Genomic DNA, 27322 nt, shown 5'->3' on the forward strand with positions numbered 1-27322 from the left:
TGTGGTGTGGTGGATGAGGCGGCACATGGCACCGGCACATGCTCCCAGACCTGATCTGTTCTTTTGAGGTGTCTCCAGACTGCAAACAAATGTCTAAATGTTTACTCATGAGTGGGTTGTGATCACAGCATGTTTAGTCGCCAAAGACGCAGCATTCCAAAAAATTAAATAAAATAAAATAAATCCTGGACGGCAAGAAGTCCAAATATTACATCTCATCAGGTTCACACTTCAGTAAATCATTAGTTTCTGGCTTGTGTTGAGACCACGAGGTTCTCCAGAAGGCTGAGTGTCTCCACAAATCGAAATGTTTCCAGAGAAATGATCTCTGAAGCACCAGCAATCACGAAGGCTCGAACACACAGAGGGCGAGTAAACATGAGTCATTTCACATCGTCACTTCATCAACCCGACTGCTGCTCAGGGACACAAACATAACACGCCAACCCACTCTGAACGAGCTCCAACGGACACTGACGCACCTCAGGAGACAGTCACATCCAGAGCTGAAGATCCAATTAGTCAACCCAACTAGTAATTAATCAGCAGTACTGACACACATGCATGACTGCTTCACATCGTGTCCCGTTTCCCTGATCTGATATTTTATTCATTTGATAATGAATCAAAACGTAACATAGAATTAAATTTAGTTAAAGCTGAACATATTTGACAGTTGTGATCTTCATGGTGTTATGTTCATAATAGTGCTGTGAAACTAACTGCTGGAACAACACTGAACAAAAATATCAACACAAAACTTTTTTTGTTTTTGCTCCAATTTTTCTTGAGCTGAACTCAAAGATCTAAAACATTTTCCATCTACACAAATCGATCAATGTCAGAAAACAGCTGCTGCACTGCTCAGTGTATTAGAAGATTATAACATCAAGTGACACACACACACACACACACACAGGCCTCACCGGGCTCTGAAGCAGACTGGCGATGCGTTTCTTATGCGGTGGTTCGGATCCAGGAGTTGAATGTTGAGGAGACTGGAGGCCCTCAGGAACCCCGTCGCTGGGGCTCCGCTGCACCGGGGTGCTCTTGGGTGTGGGAGACTTACTCATCTTCTACAGTGACGCAGAGAGCACTTCAACACCAGAAGAGGGAAAACTATGAAGAAAAGGATAAAATAATTAATAAAAATGGAGTAAACCTAAATTCTAAAGGTGATGGTCTAGTGGTTAAGCGATGGGCTTTAAGCCAGAGGGTCCTTGGTTCAAACCCCAGTCTGGCCGGAAAATCACTACGGACCATTGAGCAAGCGCGTTAATCCTCAAGTTGCTCCCGGAGTGTAGTGAGCGTCTTGCATGGCAGCACCCTGACATCGGTGTGTGAGTGTGTCTGTGTGAATGGGTGAATGTGAGGCATCATTGTAAAGCGCTTTGAGAGTCTGATATAGATGGAAAAGTACTATGTAAATGCAGTCCATTTAAATAAGAAACTAAAAATGTGTTATTCAAATTTTTAAAAAAGGTTAATTAGTAAAATTGTATTATTGTTTTTTTTTTAACAGACATACTGTAAATCAGGGGTGGCCAAGTTCAGTCCTCCAGAGCCACATTCCTGACACTCTTAGTTGTCTCCCTGCTCCAACACACCTGAATCCAACTCGTTAGCAGACTTTTAATGAGTCTTTCATTGGATTCAGGTGTGTTGGAGCAGGGAGACAACTAAGAGTGTCAGGAAGGTAGCTCTGGAGGACTGAACTTGGCCACCCCTGCTGTAAATAATCATCATTACGAGAGGGAAATGTGACATATTTGTGGTCTGTCTTTAAAAACGACACACAGGATCCATAGAAAACAACACACAAATCTTATGATCAAAACACAAGAATTACAGATTAAGACTCCTTTTTCAGTTCAAATATGAACAACTTGTTCCAGTTATTTTGAAACATGCAGATTCTTTTCATTAAAGACAAACCTGATGCATTCAGGGACCATCACCAGAATCCAGAATTTCCGTACCTGACAGCGACTATAACAAGGGGGTGTGTCCTGTGAGGTGAACTGGGTGTGGCTTGATGCACTTTAAGGATTCAGCTCATTATTTCATGTCGTGAGACAAACGTTTCTACACACCAGACGCAGGTGAGTCATTTAATCAAGATCATTTAGGCAGGAATTTGAATTTATTAGGATGCAGAACATCAGCTGTTCTTCTTATGATCCACATTATTAATGGGATCTCCTCGTTTTTTTTTTTTTTTCTGAGGTTTTGGAAGAGCCGAGTCATGGAAAAAATGCAGATGATACATAAAACAATAAATGCTGCTGTGTTATACGTCTTCAAATAAAAATGTTTAAAAAGGGCAAATAATTTATTAAAATCTGCGCAACTTTGATGCAACAGATCAATCCAAAAAGCAACTTTTCTTCCCGGCCACTTATAAAACACTGCCACCTGCTGGATGGTTGGTGGATGATGGATGATGGAAAGTAGGAGCAGGAGTGGTTGAATGTATATGTAGCTGATCTGCCACCTGCTGGACACATCTGTTTTTTGTTTTGTTTTTTTGCAGAGAATAATCTCGAGATGATGATAATTAGGAGCAGGTGTAGTTGAAGTTACAGGAGGCATAAAATGAGATGGTGTGTCTGTTTCTTTTACTTCCAAAACTGAGGTTTGTGGCCACCAAGGTCACTGCTGCTCAAATATATATATGTATGCATGTATGTATGTATGATACAAAAAAATTGGAATCCAATATGTAAAAGATGGCCGTATGTCTCAGATTCCATGTAACAAAATATGGATCCAGACCTGACTGCTCAGTATCAGGTCACACTGATGCTCCACATTGATTAAATGGTTCATTTGAATCAATAATTTCAGTTATGTGAGCAAGAACTCACACACCCACACACACACACAGAGGCAGACACACACATCACATACAGCATTCTCTTCCTCAGGCTGAGGTGAAGATAACAAATTGTATAATCTAGATAAGTACTCATTAAAGTGCACATCAACCGAGAAGGCCCAAAACGCCCCATCGTGCAAAGTGAAGCTCTTTAAAATTTTCTTCACACTGAAGCTATTTGTGACATATATATTTGAGATTAGACCTGACGCTTTCACACATTTGTGATGCTGCTTTGACACCTCAGCCAAGGAGGTAATATTTTCACCGCAGTTTGTCTATAAGCAGGATAACTCAAAAGATAATGAATGAATTTCAGTGATATTTGGTGAGCAGATAGAAGATGTTCTGGAAAATAGGAGATTCGATTTCGTTGGTGATCCAGAACATATTCTGGAATTGAGATCCAGAATGTTTGGTGCAGAGCAACATTTAACTCAGAAGGTTGTGAGAGGATGTTGATGAAATTTGGTGAGTGGATGGATAATGTCAGAGAAAATGAGGGATTTTATTTTTAATCTGATCCCAAACATATTTTAGATCCTGGATCCAGAAGCAGTTTTAGGCAATCAGAAACTGGGCTTGGTGGAGGTACTGTATGTGATCTCTGAGTGTCTTTTAGTTTAACAATGTTTTCAAATTTCGCCTTTTGGCCCCTCTGTGGTGATCCACCCAAAAATGTAGTCCACTCCCAACAACATTGTATCATTGTGTTTATTAATTTTTGAGTTAAAGATGCACACAAACACAACCTCTCAGTAAACCTACTTTTTTAAAAGCTTTTGCTTAAAAAAAGAGCTCTGTTTACTGTTAACAGCCCACACTCCCGCTTAAGGCCGACCTTTATGAAGCTGCAGTCAGCATGGAACAAAAAGGTAAAAGAAAGTGGAGCTCACCAGAATCCAACTACACACACAATCCATAAAAAGGGAATAAAAATGAAACCACTAAAGAAATGTAAACCTGAGAGAGGGACAGAGAAAGATTTTATTCAACAGAAATGAAAGCCTTTTATTAATTTCAGCATCATCATGAGACGTTTCCTCTAATGTTGTCAAAATGCACATCCAGCCTGCGTTTGCATAATGCATGATGAAATTCTTACCGTGGCATTAAGGATGCTCCTCGGGGTTCCTCGGGGCATTGGCCCATGGAGATGCAACATTAACAGTAAGAGCCCACAAGCTCACAGCATCACAACCACTAACGGGAAACTGGAGCTGCTGGTACGACTCGGTAATGGCAGAAACAGACTTACAGTAAAGATCTTCAGCAAAGAGACGGCCACTCCTCCTTGCAACAAACAGATAAGGCCTCAAATGCACCACGCCCTCCAGCCTGTGTTTCATCTGTTTGTGTAACTACAGCGACATACACAATTCAAACAACACTATGGTCTACTGATCCATCCTGGTTCTATGATCTGCACAGGCCAGACTCTAAAACACTGGCTGCACATGTGCAGAGTCACACCTCTTCATAAAGTCTGCACTTTAACTGGAAACACTGTGAAATACTGCATCATCTCTGCAAAAACAAGACTGTTCCAGTGTGTAGCACCAATGGCACCCAAAACATAACATGCATGTTCTGGAGGTCCACCAAAACCTGCTTTGACACCAAGTCACATATGCCTTTAAACAAGAAAAAAAAAAAAACAAACAAATAAAAAAGGACCTACTTTTGGTTACCAAAAAAATCTATTCTTTTACAAAATACCCTGACTGTGAATGCAGAAGCTCCTCTGCTATTGAGTCTTATTTTAGACTTCTGTGACGTATATGTATTAATTTTCAGTTTCTCTGTTGTAATATTCTTCACAACAGCAGATGGCAGTAATGGGCATCTACTATGTGAAAGCAGCTGGCTGCACACAGAAAAACACTTGAAGCCATTAACTCTAAAAATTGTACACACAAGACGCCATAATGATGAAGTGAAAAAGGTTTTTGTTGTTTTTTTATTTTTGCAAATTTATTAAAAATAAAAAAACAAGAACTCATAACACGTACATAAGTATTCACAGTCTTTGCCATGAAGCTCAAAATTGAGCTCAGTGCATCCTCTTTCCACTGATCATCCTTGAGAACTTTCTACAGCTTAATTCATCTTCTCTCTTTCATCATTCTTGGCGGGGGGACGATTTGCCACAGCAAATCAGATATGCATCTGCAGGTTGACTTGGCACATGTTTTAGAATAAAGAAAAAAGACAAGAAAAAAAAGTGTGTGGGGGGGGGGGACTTTATATATATATATATATATATATATATATATATATATATATATATATATATATATATATATATATATATATATATATATAAATGGAAAAACACCTCCGTTGGAAGCCTTAAGGACAAGTTGGAACATGTCCAGCTGTTAAACAATTTCTCAGATACTCACTCTACTGAAAGCCATCAAAAGCCGCCTGGTTTTTACAAATGGTTATCAACACGGAGGTGTTTTTCCTGTGACGGCACGCCGCGCCGGCTGCCTGCCGACGCGCCAATCTGTCCGCACGTCTTTCATTACAAAATCTCCTTTAACAGTGGAATGTCCAGATAAACTGCTGAGCCGGAGCTCTTCTGAAACTTCTCTGTTCTCTCACGACGTCCTGGGTCAACAGAGGCTTAAATTTGGAGGTTTTCAGCTCGAAACAGGCTGATGACGGCGCCTCAGAGCGCGGCGCGACGTCCCACTCTGTGGGAAGTACTTAAAGCGACAGTAACACTCCATAATCTCTCATCAGCCGTTAAAATTTTCACCGAAAACCAGCTGAATTTCCATTTCCATTTCGATCTGCCTCACAGGTTCTGAAAAAATTTTGATAAAGCAAAGCGCCAGTCTCTCAGGAAGAAATCAGACAAAGGAATTCCGACGAGGGGGGTGGACCACTCTTCACTCAAAGCCTGCCCACAGGCGAATGACGTAACCGACAGGCGTGAAAAAACTCACGCATGCGCACGAAAACTTTCATTTTCTTATAAATTCTTTTATATATATATATATATATATATATATATATATATATATATATATATATATTCACTGACTAATGTAAAGTTCACTTTTGGATCTGTTCCTAAATGTTTCAAGTCTGCAGTGATTAAACCATTGAAAATGAAATCTAATCTTGAGCCTAGTTTATTGTAAAAATTATAGACCGATATCAAATCTATCATTTAGTTCTAAAATCCCGAAAAAGTGGTTTCACAGCAGCTCATGGACCACCTTACTGAGAATAATCTTTTTGAGCCACTGCAGTCTGCTTTTAGAAAATATCACTCCACAGACATGGCCCTCACTAAAATAGTGAATGAACTTTTGTGAGCAATGGACTCGGATACCACTACAGTCTTGGTCCTGTTGGATCTTAATGTCGCGTTTGATACCGTGGATCATCATATTTTACTTGATAGGCTGGAAAATCATTTTGGGATTACTAGAACTGCCTGTTCAGTCATTCTTACTGTGTTTTGTGCAACAGCACTACCTCTGATCTTAGGGACATGAAGTTTGGGGTTCCGCAGGGATCCGTTTTTGGCCCCCTGCTTTTTTCCCTTTATGTCGCACTTCTTGGGAATATACTGCAGCGTTTTGGGATTGCCTTTCGTTGCTATGCTGATGACACCCAATTGTGCATGCCGATAACTGCTGGTAATCTCATTCACATAAAATCTTTGGAAGATTGCCTTGCATCAGTGAGAAGTTGGATGTCTAGTAACTTCAAATTTTAAACTCTGATAAGACTGAAATGATGGTTCTTGGTCCAGCGAGGTATTGGCATCAATTTCCTACCAGGCTGCTCAAGGAAGCCCTACCATTAATTAATGCTTCGATCTTAAATATGATCAATCTATCTTTATTAGTTGGCTATGTACCACAGGCTTTTAAGGTGGCAGTAATTAAACCATTACTTAAAAAGCCATCACTTGACCCAGCTATCTTAGCTAATTATAGGCCAATCTCCAACCTTCCTTTTCTCTCAAAAATTCTTGAAAGGGTAGTTGTAAAACAGCTAACTGATCATCTGCAGAGGAATGGTCTATTTGAAGAGTTTCAGTCAGGTTTTAGAATTCATCATAGTACAGAAACAGCATTAGTGAAGATTACAAATGATCTTCTTATGGCCTCAGACAGTGGACTCATCTCTGTGCTTGTTCTGTTAGACCTCAGTGCTGCTTTTGATACTGTTGACCATAAAATTTTATTACAGAGATTAGAGCATGCCATAGGTATTAAAGACACTGCGCTGCGGTGGTTTGAATCATATTTATCTAATAGATTACAATTTGTTCATGTAAATGGGGAATCTTCTTCACAGACTAAGGTTAATTATGGAGTTCCACAAGGTTCTGTGCTAGGACCAATTTTATTCACTTTATACATGTTTCCCTTAGGCAGTATTATTAGACGGCATTGCTTAAATTTTCATTGTTACGCAGATGATACCCAGCTTTATCTATCCATGAAGCCAGTGGACACACACCAATTAGCTAAACTGAAGGATTGTCTTACAGACATAAAGACATGGATGACCTCTAATTTCCTGCTTTTAAACTCAGATAAAACTGAAGTTATTGTACTTGGCCCCACAAATCTTAGAAACATGGTGTCTAACCAGATCCTTACTCTGGATGGCATTACCCTGACCTCTAGTAATACTGTGAGAAATCTTGGAGTCATTTTTGATCAGGATATGTCATTCAATGTGCATATTAAACAAATATGTATCACTGCTTTTTTGCATTTGCGCAATATCTCTAAAATCAGAAAGGTCTTGTCTCAAGAGTGATGCTGAAAAACTAATTCATGCATTTATTTCCTCTAGGCTGGACTATTGTAATTAATTATTATCAGGTTGTCCTAAAAGTTCCCTGAAAAGCCTTCAGTTAATTCAAAATGCTGCAGCTAGAGTGCTGACGGGGACTAGAAGGAGAGAGCATATCTCACCCATATTGGCCTCTCTTCAATGGCTTCCTGTTAATTCTAGAATAGAATTTAAAATTCTTCTTCTTACTTATAAGGTTTTGAATAATCAGGTCCCATCTTATCTTAGGGACCTCATAGTACCATATCACCCCAATAGAGCGCTTCGTTCTCAGACTGCAGGCTTACTTGTAGTTCCTAGGGTTTGTAAGAGTAGAATGGGAGGCAGAGCCTTCAGCTTTCAGGCTCCTCTCCTGTGGAACCAGCTCCCAATTCAGATCAGGGAGACAGACACCCTCTCTACTTTTAAGATTAGGCTTAAAACTTTCCTTTTTGCTAAAGCTTATAGTTAGGGCTGGATCAGGTGACCCTGAACCATCCCTTAGTTATGCTGCTATAGACTTAGACTGCTGGGGGGTTCCCATGAGTGTTTCTTTCTCTTTTTGCTCTGTATGCACCACTCTGCATTTAATCATTAGTGATCGATCTCTGCTCCCCTCCACAGCATGTCTTTTTCCTGGTTCTCTCCCTCAGCCCCAACCAGTCCCAGCAGAAGACTGCCCCTCCCTGAGCTTGGTTCTGCTGGAGGTTTCTTCCTGTTAAAAGGGAGTTTTTCCTTCCCACTGTCGCCAAGTGCTTGCTCACAGGGGGTCGTTTTGACCGTTGGGGTTTTTCCGTAATTACTGTATGGCTTTGCCTTACAATATAAAGCACCTTGGGGCAACTGTTTGTTGTGATTTGGCGCTATATAAAAAAATTGATTTGATTTGATTTGATTTGAATTTGACCAGCTAGTGCTTAGCTTAGGTTCGTGTGTTATACATCATATGGACAAAGCAAGAAATCTTGGGGTCGTTTACAATCCTACGTTATCCTTTGACCTCCACATTAGAGACATTACGAGGATTGCTTTCTTCCACTTGCGAAATATAGTGAAGATTCCTCCCATCCTGTCTATGGCTGATGCTGAGACCCTGATTCATGCATTTGTCTCTTCTAGATTGGACTATTGTAATGTTGTATTTTCTGGTTTACTGCAGTCCAGCATTAGGGGTCTTCAACTGGTTCAAAATGCTGCTGCTAGACTTTTGACACAAAGCAGAAAGTTTGATCACATTACACCCATTTTGGCATCTCTTCACTGGCTTCCTGTCGCTGCAAGATCAGATTTTAAGGTTCTGTTATTGGCTTATAAAATTGTTCATGGATTTGCACCTCCCTATCTGGCTGACCTGGTAAGCCCCTATGTACCAGCTCGGGCCCTGCGTTGGCAGGGTGCAGGACTTGATGTGTTCCCAGGGTGAATAAAAAGTCTGCAGGTCACAGAGCTTTCTCTTACCGTGCCCCAGCTCTGTGGAACGATCTCCCGGCACACAGACAACAGTCAGATACTGTGGAGACTTTTAAATCACATTTAAAGACTCATTTGTTTTCCTTGTTTCATCATTTGTTTTTATTGTGTTATGATGTGTTTTTATTCTTGTATTCTTTTATGGTTTTGTCTTTTAAATGTGTTTTTAAATTTTTATTCAGTTTTCTCTGTTTTTATTATGCTGTGTGAAGCGTCTTGAGGTGATCTCATCACAAATTGGCACTATATAAATGAATAAATTTGATTTTAATTTGAAATTTAAAAGCAGTAGCAGCGCCAAGGGGGGGGGCTTGGGGGGGCTTAAGCCCACCCAATAATGAGCCAAGCCTCCCCTCAGCTCCCCCCCCCCCCCCCCCCAATAATTCTGCCAATAATTTGAATAGCATCTGACATATTTGTGGATCTCAACTGCAGTTTTGCGCTGAGAATGTCTCAATATTGCATAACTGAGCAAAGTGATGAATGTGTGTGTTTGGTGATCCACCAATGCTGAATCACCCTTCAAAAACAGAATTTTCAGTTTTGCAAATAAACATTTATTTGTAAAAACCCACACACAAGTTAAAAATCAGAAATTTGTGTTTGTGGATCACAAAGCACGTGTACAAATCAAAGGATATTTGTAAATCACCCTCTGTGCATTTGCAAGTATTAAATGAGACAAATTTAACTCCATACTCCAAAAATATAGGTTTCCTAAATATTTATTACGGCTATATGATATATGCTATAGACGATTTGTGTAAGGTTGATTCCATGCATTGTCTTGAGCACCATTTCAATGAATTTAGTTTGTATACCTACAGTATGTGCAAGTTTACTGAACTTGCATTCATTCTAAGTGATGTGTGTGTGTGTGCGCATTGATACCACATTTTAGAGGAGCATGGGTGACTAAAACATATACCTTGGTATTTATAAAGCAATTTACTAAATATTGTTCATTTCAACGACATTTTGTGGAGCCCCTCCAACTTTTACCCCAGCCCCCCAACAAAAATTTCCTGGTGCCGCCACTGTTGAAAAGTGATAACTGATGTAAATTTAACTGAAAATCAAGACCTTCATAAAACCACACACACTTCATGTACCAATAAAAACAAATTTCTTTAGCGCCAGCATACAAAGTGCCCCAGATGATTAAACTACAGGGGGAGTTACAACTTCAAAACACTGCAGACACCCAAACGTTTGCATAATAAAAGACCAGATAACTACAATCTCTGTTATGAATTAGAATCATGACTCCAGCATCCTCCCCATCATTCCTCCTCCTACTACTGGAGGCTCGCACTATTCATGGCTGCCTAGCAACAGCACGCGCTGCAGCATCAGCACCAGCAGCGCGCTAATGTCCGCCCGCATCAATCACAAAATAATAATAATAATAATAATGATAATAAGCAGCGCAAAAATCAACTAAAAAAATAAAGACTGAAATCAACATTCTGGTGCTTCATTTGTAAATAATGAGCGGATGAGACCGTCTGAGGTGAAAGAAAAAGGCGTCGGTGGATGAAGCCATGATAAAGGCCATCGTGCACGGTGTGCACGGCCTGTCGCCGCGAACACGGTAAACAGAGCGGTGCATGGCGCTGGATATGCACAAGGTTCTCATGCACGCGGCTGGAGGCTCCACTCTGCGTCCAGTGGAGGAGGAGAGTAAAAAAGAGAGAAGAAAAACGCGTGTCGTTGTTGTGCACAACGAGCACGCGGTGGCCTTACCACAGCAGCTGCGTCCTCACGCACGCGCCCGATGCGCGCGATCTAAATCCACAACAGGACCCTTTGCCGGACCGTTCCAGGACCTCAGACAGTTCCAGGTAGTCTGTGGTGGACCCCGATGTTTGTGGCTGTGAGCGTGGACCAGCCCACTGCCACGCCTGTCCGAGTCCGCGCACGGATCAGCACAAACACCGGAACCGACCCGGATTCACTTCCTCAACACACACCAAATGGATTTTTAGGAATTTTCCCCGAAAATGCTTCTTTTAAAAAAAATCTTTCGATTAAATCAAATAAGCAGAGTTTGACAATCACATCGAATTTGCACCACCTTCTGTTAAAAGAGGGGGCTGCAACCGTTCTTCTACAACGTGTGCACGCATCAGGCCAGTCTCACGGTTTTTTCGTGCTCCCGTCACGAAATGATTCAAATTTTAGCCCCCGTTTCACTTTTAATTTCGTGCAGCCATCACGGAATGTATTAGAATAAATTTGTGCTGCCATGACGAACATTTTGCACTTTCATGACAATATCACGATCCAATAGAGTAATATATATTTTTTGCTGCTGAATCACGACATGCTGGGTTGCATTTAAGTAAGTCCCTTCGGCTGCTCCCTTGTTTGCACTCGGGGTCGCCACAGCAAATCCAAGGTGGATCTGCATGTTGAATTGGCACAGGTTTTACGATACATATATATATATATATATATATATATATATATATATATATATATATGGCAGTGGGTGTGACGAGCTTTGGTTCATGTGATTGTGTGGTAGTGATTAAGTTGCATTGTTCACGCACATTTTTATTTTTATTTATTTTTTTTGTATTACGAGTATTTATATATGTATACATTCCTTATTTCTTATGATATAAGGGGAGGGTATTTATAAGCTTTGCTTCTGCTTTCACCCTTTCAGCCACACGGGTTCACATTGTTCTTTTTGTGTGTTTCGTTATTGTCTTTATTGTTTACCTGTGTGCTGAATAAATAAAATTCATTCATTCATTCATTCCTGTGTGCAACCATGCATTTTCAAGTAGATTTCGAGTGTGTACATCTATTTAAAGGATGAGCTCTATTTTCCCATATGATCACATACACAAAGACATTTTGTGGTGAGATAAAACTTTAACCTTTTTATATTTTAAGAAATTATGACGTCATAAAGTCCCACAGACCAGGGTCCTCATTTATCAAAAGGAGCATAGGAAAGCTTCTACATGTGCTCATATGAACAAAATGTTGTATGCCTTCTGTCACACATCAGCTGCTCATAAAATCCCACATGTTCTTAAGTACATTAATTAATTAATTTAATAAGTAACTTTAAATTAATTTAATACAGAAAAAAATGAAGACCTACTCAAATTTAGGTTGTCCTTTTGATACATATTTTGCACCATTTCCACTTCACACAAAAAAGGAATTTAGCCAATTGTTCTATTTACTAAAGTGTTACATTTCCAATGATATAATGCGTTTACAAAATGAACGTGAATAAATCATGTAATACTGTATTCTCTTGTAGCTCATTCATATAGCTACTAGATTAAATGTAAAAAAAAAATCAGTTTCCACACATACATGGAAGTTTATATATATAAATAAAAACTCCTGACCATCAGTGAGCAGGATGCCAAACCTGTGAAGACATACAGTAGTGTTCAGAATAATAGTAGTGCTATGTGACTAAAAAGATTAATCCAGGTTTTGAGTATATTTCTTATTGTTACATGGGAAACAAGGTACCAGTAGATTCTCACAAATCCAACAAGACCAAGCATTCATGATATGCACACTCTTAAGGCTATGAAATTGGGCTATTAGTAAAAAAAAAAAAAAAGTAGAAAAGGGGGTGTTCACAGTAATAGTAGCCTCTGCTGTTGATGCTACAAACTCAAAACTATTATGTTCAAACTGCTTTTTTAGCGATCCTGTGAATCACTAAACTAGTATTTAGTTGTGTAAATACAGTTTTTCATGATTTCATCACATCTGCAAGGCATTCATTTTGTTGGTTTGGAACCAAGATTTTGCCCATTTACTAGTGTGCTTGGGGTCATTGTTTTGTTGAAATACCCATTTCAAGGGCATGTCCTCTTCAGCATAAGGCAACATGGCCTCTTCAAGTATTTTGACATATCCAAACTGATCCATGATACCTGGTATGCGATATATAGGCCCAACACCATAGTAGGAGAAACATGCCCATATCATGATGATTGCACCACCATGCTTCACTGTCTTCACTGTGAACTGTGGCTTGAATTCAGAGTTTGGGGGTCGTCTCACAAACTGTCTGTGGCCCTTGGACCCAAAAAGAACAATTTTACTCTCATCAGTCCACAAAATATTCCTCCATTTCTCTTTAGGCCAGTTAATGTGTTCTTTGGCAAATTGTAACCTCTTCTGCAGGTCTTTTATTTAACAGAGGGACTTTACGGAGGATTCTTGCAAATAAATTGGCTTCACATAGGCGTCTTCTAACTGTCACAGCACTTAGAGGTAACTCCAGACTGTCTTTGATCATACTGGAGCTGATCAGTGGGTGAGCCTTTGCCATTCTGGTTATTCTTCTATCCATTTTGATGGTTGTTTTCCCATTTTCTTCCACGCGTCTCTGTTTTTTTTTTTTTGTCCATGTTAAAACATTGGAGATCATTGTAGATGAACATCCTATAATTTTTTGCACCTGCGTATAAGTTTTCCCCTCTCCAATCAACTTTTTAATCAAACTACACTGTTCTTCTGATCATTGTCTTGAACGTCCCATTTTCCTCAGGCTTTCAAAGAGAAAAGCATGTTCAACAGGTGCTGGCTTCATCCTTAAATAGGGGACACCTGATTCACACCTGTTTGTTCCACAAAACTGACAAACTCACTGACTGAATGCCACACTACTATTGTCAACACCCCCTTTTCTTACTAACAGCCCAATTTCATAGCCTTAAGAGTGTGCATATCATGAATGCTTGGTCTTGTTGGATTTGTGAGAATCTACTGGTACCTTGTTTTCCATGTAACAATAAGAAATATACTCAAAACCTGGATTAATCTTTTTAGTCACATAGCACTACTATTATTCTGAACACTACTGTACATGAGGTAATTGTCTTGAAGCACAGTGCAGGTTTTGTGATGTTCTTCATCACCTGTTAGCTGGTGATGCAGACATGGAGCCTGCCTTAAATGCAAGTCCATCTACTCCGTATGTTCATAATGTACAGTGGGGCAAAAAAGTATTTAGTCAGTCCCTGACCTATGATGAAAATTACAGACCTCTCTCATCTTTCTAAGTAGGAGAACTTGCACAATCAGGGGCTGACTAGATACTTTTTTGCCCCACTGTATAAGGCAAAATTTCCACAATTAGTTTTAATTGGCTACTACATTTAACAGTTACAATAGTATACTAGTCGATAAATATTTTCCCAAGCAATAAACTACAACCCCTGGCAAAAATTATGGAATCACCGGCCTCAGAGGATGTTCATTCAGTTGTTTAATTTTGTAGAAAAAAAGCAGATCACAGACATGACACAAAACTAAAGTCATTTCAAATGGCAACTTTCTGGCTTTAAGAAACACTATAAGAAATCAAGAAAAAAGATTGTGGCAGTCAGTAACGGTTACTTTTTTAGACCAAGCAGAGGAAAAAAATATGGAATCACTCAATTCTGAGGAAAAAATTATGGAATCACCCTGTAAATTTTCATCCCCCAAATTAGCACCTGCATCAAATCAGATCTGCTCATTGACATTGACCCTATGTGTCTTTTTGCAAGGAATGTTTTTGCAGTTTTTGCTCTATGGCAAGATGCATTATCATCTTGAAAAATGATTTCATCATCCCCAAACATCCTTTCAATTGTCCAAAATATCAACATAAACTTGTGCATTTAATGATGTAATGACAGCCATCTCCCCAGTGCCTTTACCTGACATGCAGCCCCATATCATCAATGACTGTGGAAATTTATATGTTCTCTTCAGGCAGTCATCTTTATAAATCTCATTAGAACGGCACCAAACAAAAGTTCCAGCATCATCACCTTGCCCAATGCAGATTCGAGATTCATCACTGAATATGACTTTCATCCAGTCATCCACAGTCCACGATTGCTTTTCCTTAGCCCATTGTAACCGTGTTTTTTTCTGTTTAGGTGTTAATGATGCCTTTCGTTTAGCTTTTCTGTATGTAAATCCCATTTCCGTTAGGCGGTTTCTTACAGTTTGGTCACAGACGTTGACTCCAGTTTCCTCCCATTCGTTCCTCATTTGTTTTGTTGTACATTTTTTGATTTTTGAGACATATTGCTTTAAGTTTGTCTTGACGCTTTGATGTCTTCCTTGGTCTACCAGTATGTTTGCCTTTAACAACCTTCCCATGTTGTTTGTATTTGGTCCAGAGTTTAGACACAGCTGACTGTGAACAACCAACATCTTTTGCAACATTGCGTGATGATTTACTCTCTTTTAAGAGTTTGATAATCCTCTCCTTTGTTTCAATTGACATCTCTCGTGTTGGAGCCATGATTCATGTCAGTCCACTTGGTGCAACAGCTCTCCAAGATGTGATCACTCCTTTTTAGATGCAGACTAACGAGCAGATCTGATATGATGCAGGTGTTAGTTTTGGGGATGAAAATTTACAGGGTGATTCCATAATTTTTTCCTCAGAATTGAGTGAGTCCATATTTTTTTCCTCTGCTTGGTCTAAAAAAGTAACCGTTACTGACTGCCACAATCTTTTTTTCTTGATTTCTTATAGTGTTTCTTAAAGCCAGAAAGTTGCCATTTGAAATGACTTTAGTTTTGTGTCATGTCTGTGATCTGCTTTTTTTTCTCAAAATTAAACAACTGAATGAACATCCTCCGAGGCCGGTGATTCCATAATTTTTGCCAGGGGTTGTGAACAGAGCTGCTTTTCACTGACCACTTTAATTTTAATGACGTGCACTTGAACCCTAATATGAATCTTTGGCTTCAAATTGACTGACATCTTTGTTGCAGTTTTACCTTTTATACATCATGTTGTATGTGTACACATACACACAAATATATATTCTTTGGATTTACTTACAAAAATCACTAAGTATTTCCACATGATTAAATATCTTCCCTTCAACATTAAGCAATTTCTCTTGCCCAACTTGAGGTACTTAGATTAGTTCAACTTAATTTATTAGGGTCTGTTAAACTTAGTTTACTCAGACTGGGTTAAGCTTTTCAAGTTGGGTCAACTAGTAAGTCAAAAAAAAAAAAAAAAAAAAAAATTCTGTTGGCCCAAATTGTCAAACTTCAAATAAAATGATCCAATTTCCTCTGAGTGTTTCCCCTAGAAACCATATAGGGTACGCTGAATTCAGGCAGGTACATTGGTTCCATGTCAAGCAACTAAAACTTAACACTATCCATAGCATTATGTACGGTAACGCCATTCTTCATTCAAATACACTGGTACTACAGGCTGGAATAAGTTACCTAGTCTTGTTTGATTAACTGACTCCAAAGGTGCTTTTAAAATCAGTGCCAAGAATTTTATTTTATCACCAGTCACTAAATCCTTTTATGTACTTTTGTTTTATGCATTGCCCAGTTATATTATCAGTATTAAGTTTATATTTACCCTTATTTTGTCATTTGAGTCTATCCAGACCACAATGGACATTTGTGTGCTTCACTTTGTGTTATCCGTGTATTTTATATTTGTAGCTTCTGCATTATTTTACCGAATAAATTCCATCAACCACCTTAATGGGTTTGTGCAACTTAATTCAAAGTACTTAAATCCTTAGCAATTTAAGTGAAACCATTTTTGAAGACATTCAACCAACTTAGATTGTGTTAAACTCAGCTAACTAAGTGGGCTCCAAACAGTGCAAACAGGTTTAATGGACCCCAATAAACTAACCTAAGTACCTTATGTTGGACTAAAGAAATTGCTTAATGTTTTTTTTTGTTGTTGTTTATTCACCCTGGTTGCATCATCTTTTAAGCAACAAATGCATATAGAATATTTATCACATGATGTTTAATTTGAGTGAAAGTTGGGACAAACAAATCCTAGTAAACAGAAAAAGCTGAAGTCTGCCTTATGAATTTTTATTTAAGGGCTGCCAAGGAGACATCTTATAAAATACATCTGTGCAAAAAAGAAAGTTAATTCAAATACAGCATCAACTAAAAAGCAACTTCTTAAAAAAAAAGAAAAAAAGAGGCAGACAAATTTGTCAAAACTCCATTATCACTGAGGAAAAGTCTTTCAGACGATCCTAAACAAACAGAAGAGAAACTCAGTAAGTTAAATTAATAACAAGACTGTTCTTATAATCATCCTCTGCTGATTATCTTATGCCCTGTACTTTTATACTACGTTCAGTACCACAGCTTTGTGCACGTTACGCGACACTGATTGAGTGACTTCACGGCATGCAGACGAAACACCCATGAATAATAAACTAGACGAGACAAACCCTTTGTACTCCCAAGACACCAAGAAGGAGTTGGACACGCCTCAAATAGATTTGCATTCTGGACTGTAGACAGTGTGCTGTAGATCTTCAAGATAGGGCCCCTGAGTCCACTTCAATGTCAGTTTTATTGCAGATTGAAGTTTCTTTAATCTGATTGTGAACATTTAATCCACAAGAGGGCACCATTTCTACATTGACAGCTTCTATTTAACTGTGGTGTAGTTGCCCAACTGTTCCCTTCACAGTCTGCACATCTGAAACTTGATATTTTATTAATGTGGCTTTTAACTGCTGCTCTAAGTAAGAGGACAAGTTAAGAAATCCCACCTGGCAGTTTTCCCTTTTTTTTTTTTGCTCCAGACAGACACCGTTCAGCTGGATTGAGGCATCTGTTGAAGGAGAAGGCACAGAGTTAGGCCATAAATGTTTGGACACAGTGGATTTAGTGATTTTAACATTTGCATTCAACTCAAATATATAATTAATGGTACATTCACATGTCGGTGGCGTGCAGCGGACAGAAAACGCCAATCACTGCCAGCTGAATGTGCAAACACTTAATTTTGATGTTGATTTCAAGAAGAACGACGAGTGTGACTTCACGCTTCAACCATCACAGTCTATATTAATGGAACACGCAAAATGCTGCTGCATCTATGAAGAGTAATTACTGCCCATCTAATTAACGCTGCATAATTACCACATGTTCCCAGTCCACGGCTGCACCTCTGTCATTCCTCTACAATGACCCCAACAACATGTAAACGCAGCATAAATGAAAACTCCGTTAACATCTGCACATCTACTCTCGTTCACACATGCTGGCTGGCGTCAGCGCCGTTACCGTGTTCTGATCGGGAGCTACTTGGATGATTAACTGGTACGTGGGCATCACACACTGCTGTAACACCAGTTTGGTTGTATCTCCGTCCTCGGTTCCACACTCTGGGATCACATTGAATCCATCTTCCATGTGCTCATCGGACATATTCAGCAACTGTTGAGGGAAACTTGAAGTCAGAAAAGCTGGCCTCAGCACAAATTTTTTAAATTGCTACCAAATTCCCCCCACCACCTGTGAAACAACACAGAGGGTCAGTTCCCTGAGGTGCCCCTAGAGCAGCACACCAGACCCTTTACCCTCTCCTTGCAGGTGGGAAGCCCACAAGGAGGTGACACCATGTGTTTTTAGGCTGAGCCTGGCCAAGTGGACCTGGGCACCAGGCGGGCGGTCGCCTGCGAGCTTCCTGCTAAATGTCAGCTGCATCTAGTAGAAATGTTTAGCTGCACTTCAAATTTTTGGTGGCATTCGAGCCGTTATTAATTAAAGGCCAGTTGAGCAATCAGAGGCTTGATTATTCATGTTTTAATGACTAAAGCTGTAAGAAGTGAGCTTATCCTTTAAAAATAATACATTTTAAATTAAAAAGGAGTTTGATTTTGAGACAACTGCAACCAAATATTCAGAGTATGACAGATCATCTACTCCACAAGTGGCTTGATGAAGAGATCACCACTTGTCCATTAATCAAATACAATTTTTTATTAAAGAGGGGATGATTTGAGTAGTAAAAATCATTGCTGTTATCTAAGCTGTAATGCACACACACACACCATGTATCTGGAAAGTATTCACAGCACTTCAGTTTTACACATTGTTATGTTACAGCCTTATTCCAAAATGAAGTAAAATTTCCCCTCAATTCTATTCATAACACCCCATGATGACAACATGAATTTTTGAATTTTTTTGCAAGTTTATTAAAAAAAAAATGAAATCACATGTACGCAAGTATGCACAGCCTTTGTCATGAACTCAGGTGCATCCTGTCTACATATAAGATCCCACAGTGGACAGTGCATGTCAGAGCACAAACCAAGCATGAAGTCAAAGGAATTGTCTGTAGACCTCTAAGGAGGACTTTTTTTTAAAAGAAATTTGCAAAAATCTTTAAAAAAAAAAAAAGTCATTATGGGGTACTGTGAGTATGTTTGAGGGGAAAAATGAATTTCATCCATTTTAGAATAAGGCTGTAACATAAAATTTGGAAAAAGTGAAGCGCTGTGAATACTTCTCGGGTGCACTGTGTGTGTATGTATATATATATATATATATAAAAAAATTTTTTAAAAAAGTTAAACTGCAGAAAAGATGACAAAACTTACATCATCCACTCTCCACAGATCACTGCTGAGACCTTCAGTATGTTCATAACTGACTGCATTCTTTATGAAGGCCATCCCACTGCTGTTACCCTGAGAAAATATTCAAATGGTGAGAATATCTGCAGTCCGTGGAACACAAAGAGGACACAAAGATGACTGCATTGCTCACACTGTCGGTATCCCGCAGAACTGCGAGCAGCAAGCGAATGTATTCGGTGGCAGCTTTAAGCGTGTCGACTTTACTGGGCTTCCTGTCTGGTCGCATCAGCGGCACCATGCGCTTCAAACGGGAGAACATGGTGTTCAGGTTTCTGATCTGTGAAGAAAATATGAGACATGTCAAAAACAATATTAAGCAAAAAGATGTGCATAATAATCATCTTCAATCACTCATGTGGGATCAGAACGCAGGGTAACAACAACCACAACCATTAACCAGAAGTGTTATTTTAGAGGAATTTGTGCTTTGTGATGTCATATGGCTGATCCAGCAAGCAATAAAAGAAGAAACATGAAAATATTTTAATTGGAGCCTGACCGATACCAGTTGGCTGATCAGGTTGAACAAAATGAGCCTTTCGACAACATCTGTAGTTGCATTATTTTTGCAAATATGAAAATGGATTTAACCAACAGTAGAAAAACACTGCTAGTAATGGTGTCCTTATGTAGTTTGCCCAGCAGAGGGTGAAGACACGTTTATAGCAATAAGAGGGACGTGGTTGCTTTGCCCCCACCTATACAAATAAATAAAACACTTTTGTTTTTGCTCCCATTTTTCATGAGCTGAACTCAAAGATCTAAAACATTTTCTATATACAAAAAAGACTTATTTCTCTCAAATATTGTTCACAAATCTGCCTAAATCAGTTAGTGAGCAGTGCAGAGATAATCCATCCCACCTCACAGGTGTGGCATATCAAGATGCGGATTAGACAGCATGATTGTTGCACAGGTGTGACTTAGGCTGACCACAATAAAAGGCCACTCTGAAAAGTGCAGTTTTATCACAGCACAATGCCACAGATGTTGCTAGTTTTGAGGGAGCATGCAGTTGGCATGCTGACTGCAAGAATGTCCACCAGAGCTGTTGCCCATAAATTGAATGTTCTTTTCTCAACCACAAGCTGTATCCAAAGGGGTTTCAGAGAGTTTGGCAGTACACAACCAGCTTCACGTATAACCACACCAGCCCAGGGCCTCCACATCCAGCATGTTCACCTCCAAGATCATCTGAGACCAGCCTGCAACAGTCGGTTTGCAGAACCAAAGAATTTCTGCACAAACTGTGAAACCATCTCAGGAAAGCTCATCTGCATGCTCGTCATCCTCATCGAGGTCTCAACCTGACTGGTAACCAACTTGAGTGGGCAAATGCTCACATTCAATGGCGTCTGACTGCTGATCAACTCTTTGGAGATCTGTTGCACTGCGTGAGGCAATGGTGGTCACACCAGATACTGAATGATTTTCTGAGCCCTCCCAGGTAAAGTAAAACTGCATATTTCAGAGTGGCCTTTTATTGTGGCCAGCCTAAGGCACACCTGTGCAATAATGACACTGTCTAATCAGCATCTTGATGTGCCACACATGTAAGGTGGGATGGATTATCTATGCAAAGGAGAAGTGCTCACACAGACTTAGATTTGCAAACAATATTTGAGAAATAAGTGTTCTGTGTATATATATATATATCAACTCAATCAATCAACTTTTTTCTTATATAGCGCCAAATCACAACAAACAGTTGCCCCAAGGCGCTCCACATTGCAAGGCAAGGCCATACAATAATTATGAAAAACCCCAACGGTCAAAACGACCCCCTATGAGCAAGCACTTGGCCACAGTGGGAAGGAAAAACTCCCTTTTAACAGGAAGAAACCTCCAGCAGAACCAGGCTCAGGGAGGGGCAGTCTTCTGCTGAGACTGGTTGGGGCTGAGGGAAAGAACCAGGAAAAAGAGATCGATCACTAATGATTAAATGCAGAGTGATGCATACAGAGCAAAAAGAGAAACAAACAGTGCATCATGGGAACCCCCCCACAGTCTACGTCTAAAGCAACATAACCAAGGGATGGTCCAGGGTCACCCGATCCAGCCCTAACTATAAGCCTTAGCGAAAAGGAAAGTTTTGAGCCTAATCTTAAAAGTAGAGAGGGTATCTGTCTCCCTGATCTGAATTGGGAGCTGGTTCCACAGGAGAGGAGCCTGAAAGCTGAAGGCTCTGCCTCCCATTCTACTCTTACAAACCCTAGGAACTACAAGTAAGCCCGCAGTCTGAGAGCGAAGCGCTCTAATGGGGTAATATGGTACTACGAGGTCCCTAAGATAAGATGGGACCTGATTATTCAAAACCTTATAAGTAAGAAGAAGAATTTTAAATTCTATTCTAGCATTAACAGGAAGCCAATGAAGGGAGGCCAACACGGGTGAGATATGCTCTCTCCTGCTAGTCCCCGTCAGTACTCTAGCTGCAGCATTCTGAACCAACTGAAGGCTTTTTAGGGAACTTTTAGGACAACCTGATAATAATGAATTACAATAGTCCAGCCTAGAGGAAATAAATGCATGAATTAATTTTTCAGCATCACTGAGACAAGACCTTTCTGATTTTAGAGATATTGCGTAAATGCAAAAAGGCAGTCCTACATATTTGTTTAATATGCGCTTTGAAGACATATCCTGATCAAAAATAACTCCAAGATTTCTCACAGTATTACTAGAGATCAGGGAAATGCCATCCAGAGTAACGATCTGGTTAGACACCATGCTTCTAAGATTTGTGGGGCCAAGTACAATAACTTCAGTTTTATCTGAGTTTAAAAGCAGGAAATTAGAGGTCATCCATGTCTTTATGTCTGTAAGACAATCCTGCAGTTTAGCTAATTGGTGTGTATCCTCTGGCTTCATGGATAGATAAAGCTGGGTATCATCTGCGTAACAATGAAAATTTAAGCAATACCGTCTAATAATACTGCCCAAGGGAAGCATGTATAAAGTGAATAAAATTGGTCCTAGCACAGAACCTTGTGGAACTCCATAATTAACTTTAGTCTGTGAAGAAGATTCCCCATTTACATGAACAAACTGTAATCTATTAGACAAATATGATTCAAACCACCGCAGCGCAATGCCTTTAATACCTATGACATGCTCTATTCTCTGTAATAAAATTTTATGGTCAACAGTATCAAAAGCAGCACTGAGGTCCAACAGAACAAGCACAGAGATAAGTCCACTGTCTGAAGCCATAAGAAGATCATTTGTAACCTTCACTAATGCTGTTTCTGTACTATGATGAATTCTAAAACCTGACTGAAACTCTTCAAATAGACCAATCCTCTGCAGGTGATCAGTTAGCTGTTTTACAACTACCCTCTCAAGAATCTTTGAGAGAAAAGGAAGGTTGGAGATTGGCCTATAATTAGCTAAGATAGCTGGGTCAAGTGATGGCTTTGTAAGTAATGGTTTAATTACTGCCACCTTAAAGGCCTGTGGTACATAACCAACTAACAAAGATAGATTGATCATATTTAACATTGAAGCATTAAATAATGGTAGGACTTCCTTGAGCAGCCTGGCAGGAATGGGGTCTAATAAGCATGTTGATGGTTTGGATGAAGTAACTAATGAAAATAACTCAGACAGAACAATCGGAGAGAAAGAGTCTAACCAAATACCGGCATCACTGAAAGCAGCCAAAGATAACGATACATCTTTGGGATGGTTATGAGTAATTTTTTCTCTAATAGTCAAAATTTTGTTAGCAAAGAAAGTCATGAAGTCATTACTAGTTAAAGTTAATGGAATACTCAGCTCAATAGAGCTCTGACTCTTTGTCAGCCTGGCTACAGTGCTGAAAAGAAACCTGGGGTTGTTCTTATTTTCTTCAATTAGTGATGAGTAGAAAGATGTCCTAGCTTCACGAAGGGCTTTCTTATAGAGCAACAAACTCTTTTTCCAGGCTAAGTGAAGATCTTCTAAATTAGTGAGACGCCATTTCCTCTCCAACTTACGGGTTATCTGCTTTAAGCTACGAGTTTGTGAGTTATACCACGGAGTCAGACACTTCTGATTTAAAGCTCTCTTTTTCAGAGGAGCTACAACATCCAAAGTTGTCTTCAATGAGGATGTAAAACTATTGACAAGATACTCTAACTCCCTTACAGAGTTTAGGTAGCTACTCTGCTCTGTGTTGGTATATGGCATTAGAGAACATAAAGAAGGAATCATATCCTTTTCCTTCCCACTGTAGCCAAGTGCTTGCTCACAGGGGGTCGTTTTGACCGTTGGGGTTTTTACATAATTATTGTATGGCCTTGCCTTACAATATAAAGCGCCTTGGGGCAACTGTTTGTTGTCATTTGGCGCTATATAAAAAAATTGATTGATTGATATCCTTAAACCTAGTTACAGCGCTTTCTGAAAGACTTCTAGTGTAATGAAACTTATTCCCCACTGCAGGGTAGTCCATCAGGGTAAATGTAAATGTTATTAAAAAATGATCAGACAAAAGGGAGTTTTCAGGGAATACTGTTAAGTCTTCTATTTCCATACCATAAGTCAGAACAAGATCTAAAATATGATTAAAGTGGTGGGTGGACTCATTTACTTTTTGAGCAAAGCCAATAGAGTCTAATAATAGATTAAATGCAGTGTTGAGGCTGTCATTCTCAGCATCTGTGTGGATGTTAAAATCGCCCACTATAATTATCTTATCTGAGCTAAGCACTAAGTCAGACAAAAGGTCTGAAAATTCACAGAGAAACTCACAGTAACGACCAGGTGGACGATAGATAATAACAAATAAAACTGGTTTTTGGGACTTCCAATTTGGATGGACAAGACTAAGAGACAAGCTTTCAAATGAATTAAAGCTCTGTCTAGGTTTTTGATTAATTAATAAGCTGGAATGGAAGATTGCTGCTAATCCGCCGCCCCGGCCCGTGCTACGAGCATTCTGACAGTTAGTGTGACTCGGGCGTGTTGACTCATTTAAACTAACATATTCATCCTGCTGTAACCAGGTTTCTGTTAGGCAGAATAAATCAATACGTTGATCAATTATTATATCATTTACCAACAGGGACTTAGAAGAGAGAGACCTAATGTTTAATAGACCACATTTAACTGTTTTAGTCTGTGGTGCAATTGAAGGTGCTATATTATTTTTTTCTTTTTGAATTTTTATGCTTAAATAGATTTTTGCTAGTTATTGGTGGTCTGGGAGCAGGCACCGTCTCTACGGGGATGGGGTAATAAGGGGATGGCAGGGGGAGAGAAGCTGCAGAGAGGTGTATAAGACCACAGCTCTGCCTCCTGGTCCCAACGCTAGACAGTCACAGTTTGGAGGATCCCAAAAAATTGGCCAGATTTCTAGAAATGAGAGCTGCTCCCTCTAAAGTGGGATGGATGCCGTCTCTCCTAACAAGACCAGGTTTTCCCCAGAAGCTTTGCCAATTATCAATGAAGCCCACCTCATTTTTTGGACACCACTCAGACAGCCAGCAATTCAAGGAGAACATGCGGCTAAACATGTCACTCCCGGTCTGATTGGGGAGGGGCCCAGAGAAAACAACAGAGTCCAACATTGTTTTGTATATATACATTTCTTATATACATTGTGTGTATATATATATATATATATATATATATATATATATATATATATAGACACACACACACACCCCAGGTATCTGCATCACTTTTAAGTCACCAATGCTGTGCTCCCCCCAAAAAGTTAACCAGTCAAGCTCTAGTTTTTCTGTTGTTAGATAATATCTGTGCTAATTCTTTGTTTTATGTTAGCTATTAAGTATTTACTCTCATGTGTCCAAGTTTCAGATACAGGGAGAGCTCCCCCTGTTGGTGAGAGCCAGTAACATTGGAAATGTGAGACTAAACCACACCTATGTTAACACCCACAAGGTATAAAAAGTGTTGTATGACTCATTTTAGGGGCCTTTCACAAGATGGACACTGTCTGTGAGGGTCCCAGCCCTGGTTTCTAACATGACCTTCAATAAACCCAAAATGAGGAATACAATGGTTTGGTTTTTGATAAGGGGCAGAATTTTACATAAAAAGAACCAGGTAGAAATAACACTGTAATATACTGTCCCCTGGTAGGAGCAAATTGTAATGAGTTAATTTTAATTAAGTCTAAAGAAATGTGACATCATCGTCCACCTTTAAGCACGCGCTCCGTCACAAAGACATCAAAGCCTTTAATCCAAATCAGATAGAGGCGCTTTCTGAAGCAGGACTCACCCTCTGTCGCTCCTTGGCGTTGACCAGTTCGCGTTTTTTCACAGTTTCACTGAGGTCTTCGGCCACGAAGTAGAAACTGCTGTTTCCTCGCTTGAACTTCTCGATGTTGCTGTAAACGGGGAGCGCGCACTCGCCAGTTAACCGCTTCAGAACGTCGCTCATCAACTCCTCCCCCGGAACCTTCATTATTCTGACATCAAACCGGTTAATAATGAATCTCTCTGCCACTTTTCTGCACCACGTGCCGTCCGTGGGAACGGCAGAAAAACCGCGAACGAGTCACACCTGTGTTAATTGGCGCGCGAGGCCTCGCGCGTGGAGTGTCGGTGCAAAATAACCAGCTCGGTGACGCTGACCAGCATTTAATGTCTTGTGATTGACGAAGCAAAGTTAAAGCACAGTTCATTAAAAAAGGTAAATCATTTATTAACATAAAAAAATATTTTTTCACCGAACGTTTTATTAAGAAAATTTACACACAAAGGCACAAAATAATTTCAAAAAGACATTTTCCAGCAATAACACGGGTCGAACATCCTCAGAAGTACGTATGGACATTAACACATTATAAACGTTGCAGACCACAGACGTCATCAATTCGTGATCATGTGATCCTCTGTAAATAAAACTTGCAATATCTCAGAAACTACAGCAACACAAACGAACAATTTAACGGAACAAGCACTAAAAAATAAACCAGTCTGGTTCATTTTGGAGCAAGCTAGGGGGACGATGACCTCTGCATGACCTTAAAAATAATCTTTAATATTTCAGAAACTAAAGAAGCACAAACGAAAATGTTAACGGCACAAATCTGCACAAACAAAGCGTTAACCACTCGTGTTTGCTTGGATTTTTTTTTTATGTGTGTGTGTGTGTGTGTGGGGGGGGTCCAGCGTCATTGAGCTCAGATAAACAGGTCAATAAAATCACACAAATGCATGAAAAACAAAGAAGAGTGAATTGAGTCGATAATAAAGTTGCAATTTAATAAAAATCACTAAAATTGGAAATGTAAAATTTAGGTCAGGTTGGGGAGAATAACATATGAGGCACTTTTGCACTAATCAATCAGAGGGAATAAATAAAACATCTTCTGTTCAGTGTTTCATCAAAAAATTGGACAAGATTACGTTTTTGAACTTCCTTCCACTTCTGGATGGGTGCTGTGCACTTCTGGAATCCTGATGAGGTCCTAAATGTTGCTCTCACAGGCAGGACTTTTTTCTTTTGTTTTAAATTCCTGAATCTGTCCACCATTGCTGGGAGTGCCTCAGGGGTCAGAACAAAGCTGTCTGAGTTGTTGAGCAAGTTCACAAACTATTTTATCTTAAATGGTTTCGGGTTAGGTTTTGGATTACAGTAAGAGTCTGGGTTTGGGTGCATGTTTCAAGGCCATCAAAATATGGCCATCGGGTATTGCAAAGGCTTTGCGTCTGTCTGTCTGTCTGTCTGTGCTCAGCATATGTCCAGTGCCAGTCTTCAAATTCAG

The 27322-nt window shown here is 39.6% G+C and overlaps 2 protein-coding genes across 2 annotated transcripts in view; both read right to left on the reverse strand.

The window, feature by feature from the left end:
- The window catches only part of LOC117511232 (beta-adducin-like), a 107141-nt gene extending 96093 nt beyond the window's left edge, over positions 1–11048 (reverse strand). Inside the window, 2 exon segments of the mRNA XM_034171234.1 lie at positions 927–1119; positions 10907–11048. Of these exon segments, the coding sequence (XP_034027125.1) occupies positions 927–1073 (147 nt within the window). The 5' untranslated portion in view covers positions 1074–1119; positions 10907–11048.
- Positions 11049–17730: 6682 nt separating this feature from the next.
- On the reverse strand, positions 17731–26083 carry figla (folliculogenesis specific bHLH transcription factor). The gene is made up of 5 exons (XM_034169517.1): positions 25831–26083; positions 19730–19876; positions 19561–19650; positions 18239–18391; positions 17731–17783 (listed from the first exon to the last, which is right to left on the reverse strand). Exons 1-5 carry the CDS (start codon positions 26014–26016, stop codon positions 17766–17768), a joined length of 594 nt encoding a protein of 197 aa, XP_034025408.1. The 5' UTR covers positions 26017–26083; the 3' UTR covers positions 17731–17765.
- Positions 26084–27322: the final 1239 nt, after the last annotated feature.

The sequence above is a fragment of the Thalassophryne amazonica genome, chromosome 5 (assembly GCF_902500255.1).
Source record: "Thalassophryne amazonica chromosome 5, fThaAma1.1, whole genome shotgun sequence".
In the NCBI taxonomy this organism is placed as follows: Eukaryota; Metazoa; Chordata; class Actinopteri; order Batrachoidiformes; family Batrachoididae; genus Thalassophryne; species Thalassophryne amazonica.

What these genes read in the sequence shown, in the direction of transcription:
- figla (XM_034169517.1), bottom strand. Translation starts at nt 26,016, where the DNA reads ATGAAGGTTCCGGGGGAGGAGTTGATGAGCGACGTTCTGAAGCGGTTA. An exon ending in TTCTGCGGGATACCGACAGT is followed by an intron (nt 19,651 to 19,729) that starts GTGAGCAATGCA and finishes ATATTTTCTCAG; the next exon opens with GGTAACAGCAGTGGGATGGC. An exon ending in ATCTGTGGAGAGTGGATGAT is followed by an intron (nt 18,392 to 19,560) that starts GTAAGTTTTGTC and finishes TTCCCTCAACAG; the next exon opens with TTGCTGAATATGTCCGATGA.